The 2,051-nt window shown below is 37.3% G+C and overlaps 1 protein-coding gene across 1 annotated transcript; it reads left to right on the top strand.

Moving 5' to 3' along the window:
- Nucleotides 1–1,207: 1,207 nt before the first annotated feature.
- LOC107846368 lies at nt 1,208–1,768 on the top strand. Its single transcript, XM_016690775.1, has one exon. It carries the CDS (start codon nt 1,208–1,210, stop codon nt 1,766–1,768), a length of 561 nt encoding a protein of 186 aa, XP_016546261.1.
- The last annotated feature ends 283 nt before the right edge of the window (nt 1,769–2,051 follow it).

Below are 2,051 nucleotides of genomic sequence, written 5' to 3' on the forward strand. Positions count from 1 at the left end.
CATGTCTTGTATGGTGAGCTTATTTATTGAAATCTCATGTGTACTTGTACTATCTAGAACTTCCACCATTAGTCTTTCAAGGCTAAGTTTTAGTTTACTTGGTTGGGGAGATGATCTTAGTCCATCTTTGCAACATTGGAAGTCCACTTTAGCCTAAAATGCCTACCCATATATAGTTGTTGTCTCTAGTCACCCACTTTGAGACTTTAGACCTTTCTTTGGCGAACACATTACAAGCTATGAGCCTTTTAATCTTTATCCTTCTTTTGTAACCTACCCTTTTTTATCTTAAAATTATTACTTGAGGCTAAAAGCCTAAGTTGGAGGTGGTGATGATAAAAAGAGGTAACTTTTTGCCACAAAGTTGTATGTAAGTTCCTATGAGTTTAAGTATTAATAACAATTGATAAAAAAATAGAGAGAATGGGACCCAATAAAGGAAAGAGAAGCACAAATGGTGCAAAAGGAGATTTGGTACTTGGCAAATAATCCGGGGGGTTCCCGCCCCACCTATCGAAGGCAAGGCGAGAATCAAGGTTGGACGGACTGTGAACGTGATCATGATTGGAGAAATAGAGATCGTGACTATGAGAGTTATGTACCTCTCCATGATAAGGAAAAGAGTAAAGATCCAAGTTCCATGGACCTTGACAAGTACAAATTCGAAGATGTTTCGGCAAAAATTTTGTTAAAGGTAGAAGGGAAAAACAAGATGATCCATGAAATGAAGGGATATTTCTCAAAACTCTACCAAACCATTTTGTCTCATTTTGCCTCCATCAAATAATTAGGAACCTAAATTGGGCAAATTTCCACTCAAATAAATGCTAGACCAAGGGTAGGCCTTCCTATTGACACTATTGTAAACCCAAAGAATGAAGCTCAAGTTTTAGCAATAGTCACTAGAAGTGGAAGGACCCTTGGTGATCACTTGATAGAAGATTTGGGTGAAAAAGTGCCTAAGGTTAAGCCAACAGATGTACCACCACAATCTCATGCCGAAGAAAAAAGTGAAAAGAAATTGGTGGAAGTTGACGATGAGGTTGTTGAGAATGAGAAGCCAAAAATAATTTGAGTCCCACAGTCAAAGTCCCTTCCCCATTTTTGCAAAGATTGTATAGAAGAAAAAAGGGTGAAAAACTCAAGAAATTTATGACCAAGCTTAGCAATCTTTCCATAAATATCCCATTGCTTGAAGTGATCTAAGATGTCAACTAAGAAACTCATCGAAGCTGATGCAATTAAAGTCACCCATGGTTGTAGCGTTATTATGAGTAGCAAGGTTGCAGAAAAGATGGAAGAGTCCAAAACTTTCACCATACCTTTTACCATTGGAAAACATGATTTTAGGAAAGATCTATGCTACCTTGGTGCAAGTATCAATCGCATGCCTTTTTCCATCATTAAGAAGATTGGATTTGATGCCCCAATCCCAATATCGATGAGACTCTTAATGGATGATCAGTTGATCAAGAGACCAATCAGAATTTTATTTGATGCTTTAGTCAAGGTGGGCAAATTTATACATTTGATGGACTTTGTGGTTCGAGATTGTGAAATGGACCAAGAGGTACCCATCATCCTTGGGCAACCTTTCTTAGACACCAGAAGAACTGTTTTTGACTTAGAAATGGGGGAGATAAAGTTCAAAGTGCATGAGGACGAGGATTACCATAATGTTTGCAAAACAAGGAAACAACCCGTAAAACTTCAAGTGATATATTTGGTTGATGCTGAAATTGAAAAGTTGAACGAAGGAGGATTGTAGGACCCACCTTGAGAAAAAAATAAAGACATCTTGCCACATCGATAACTAAGGCGCTATATGGGAGGTAACCCCTAAATGCCATAAAAGTGGCTTATATCCTTTGCTTTTGCTTTTGTAGTGTAGATTGTAATGTTAAAAATTAAGTAACCCATGAATTTATGGAACTATTGAATGCATTGCAGGAGATTAAAAAGGGGAAAGTGTGAAATTTTTACACTATGAACTAAAAGGGGAAAATCTATAAAATTGTGAAATAAGCTGAACAGGGGAAAATAAAGGTACA

Source organism: Capsicum annuum, chromosome 11 (genome assembly GCF_002878395.1).
Source record: "Capsicum annuum cultivar UCD-10X-F1 chromosome 11, UCD10Xv1.1, whole genome shotgun sequence".
NCBI classification, from domain to species: Eukaryota; Viridiplantae; Streptophyta; class Magnoliopsida; order Solanales; family Solanaceae; genus Capsicum; species Capsicum annuum.

Excerpts from the sequence above, each read along its gene's own strand:
- LOC107846368 (XM_016690775.1), top strand. The coding sequence starts at position 1,208 with ATGTCAACTAAGAAACTCATCGAAGCTGATGCAATTAAAGTCACCCAT.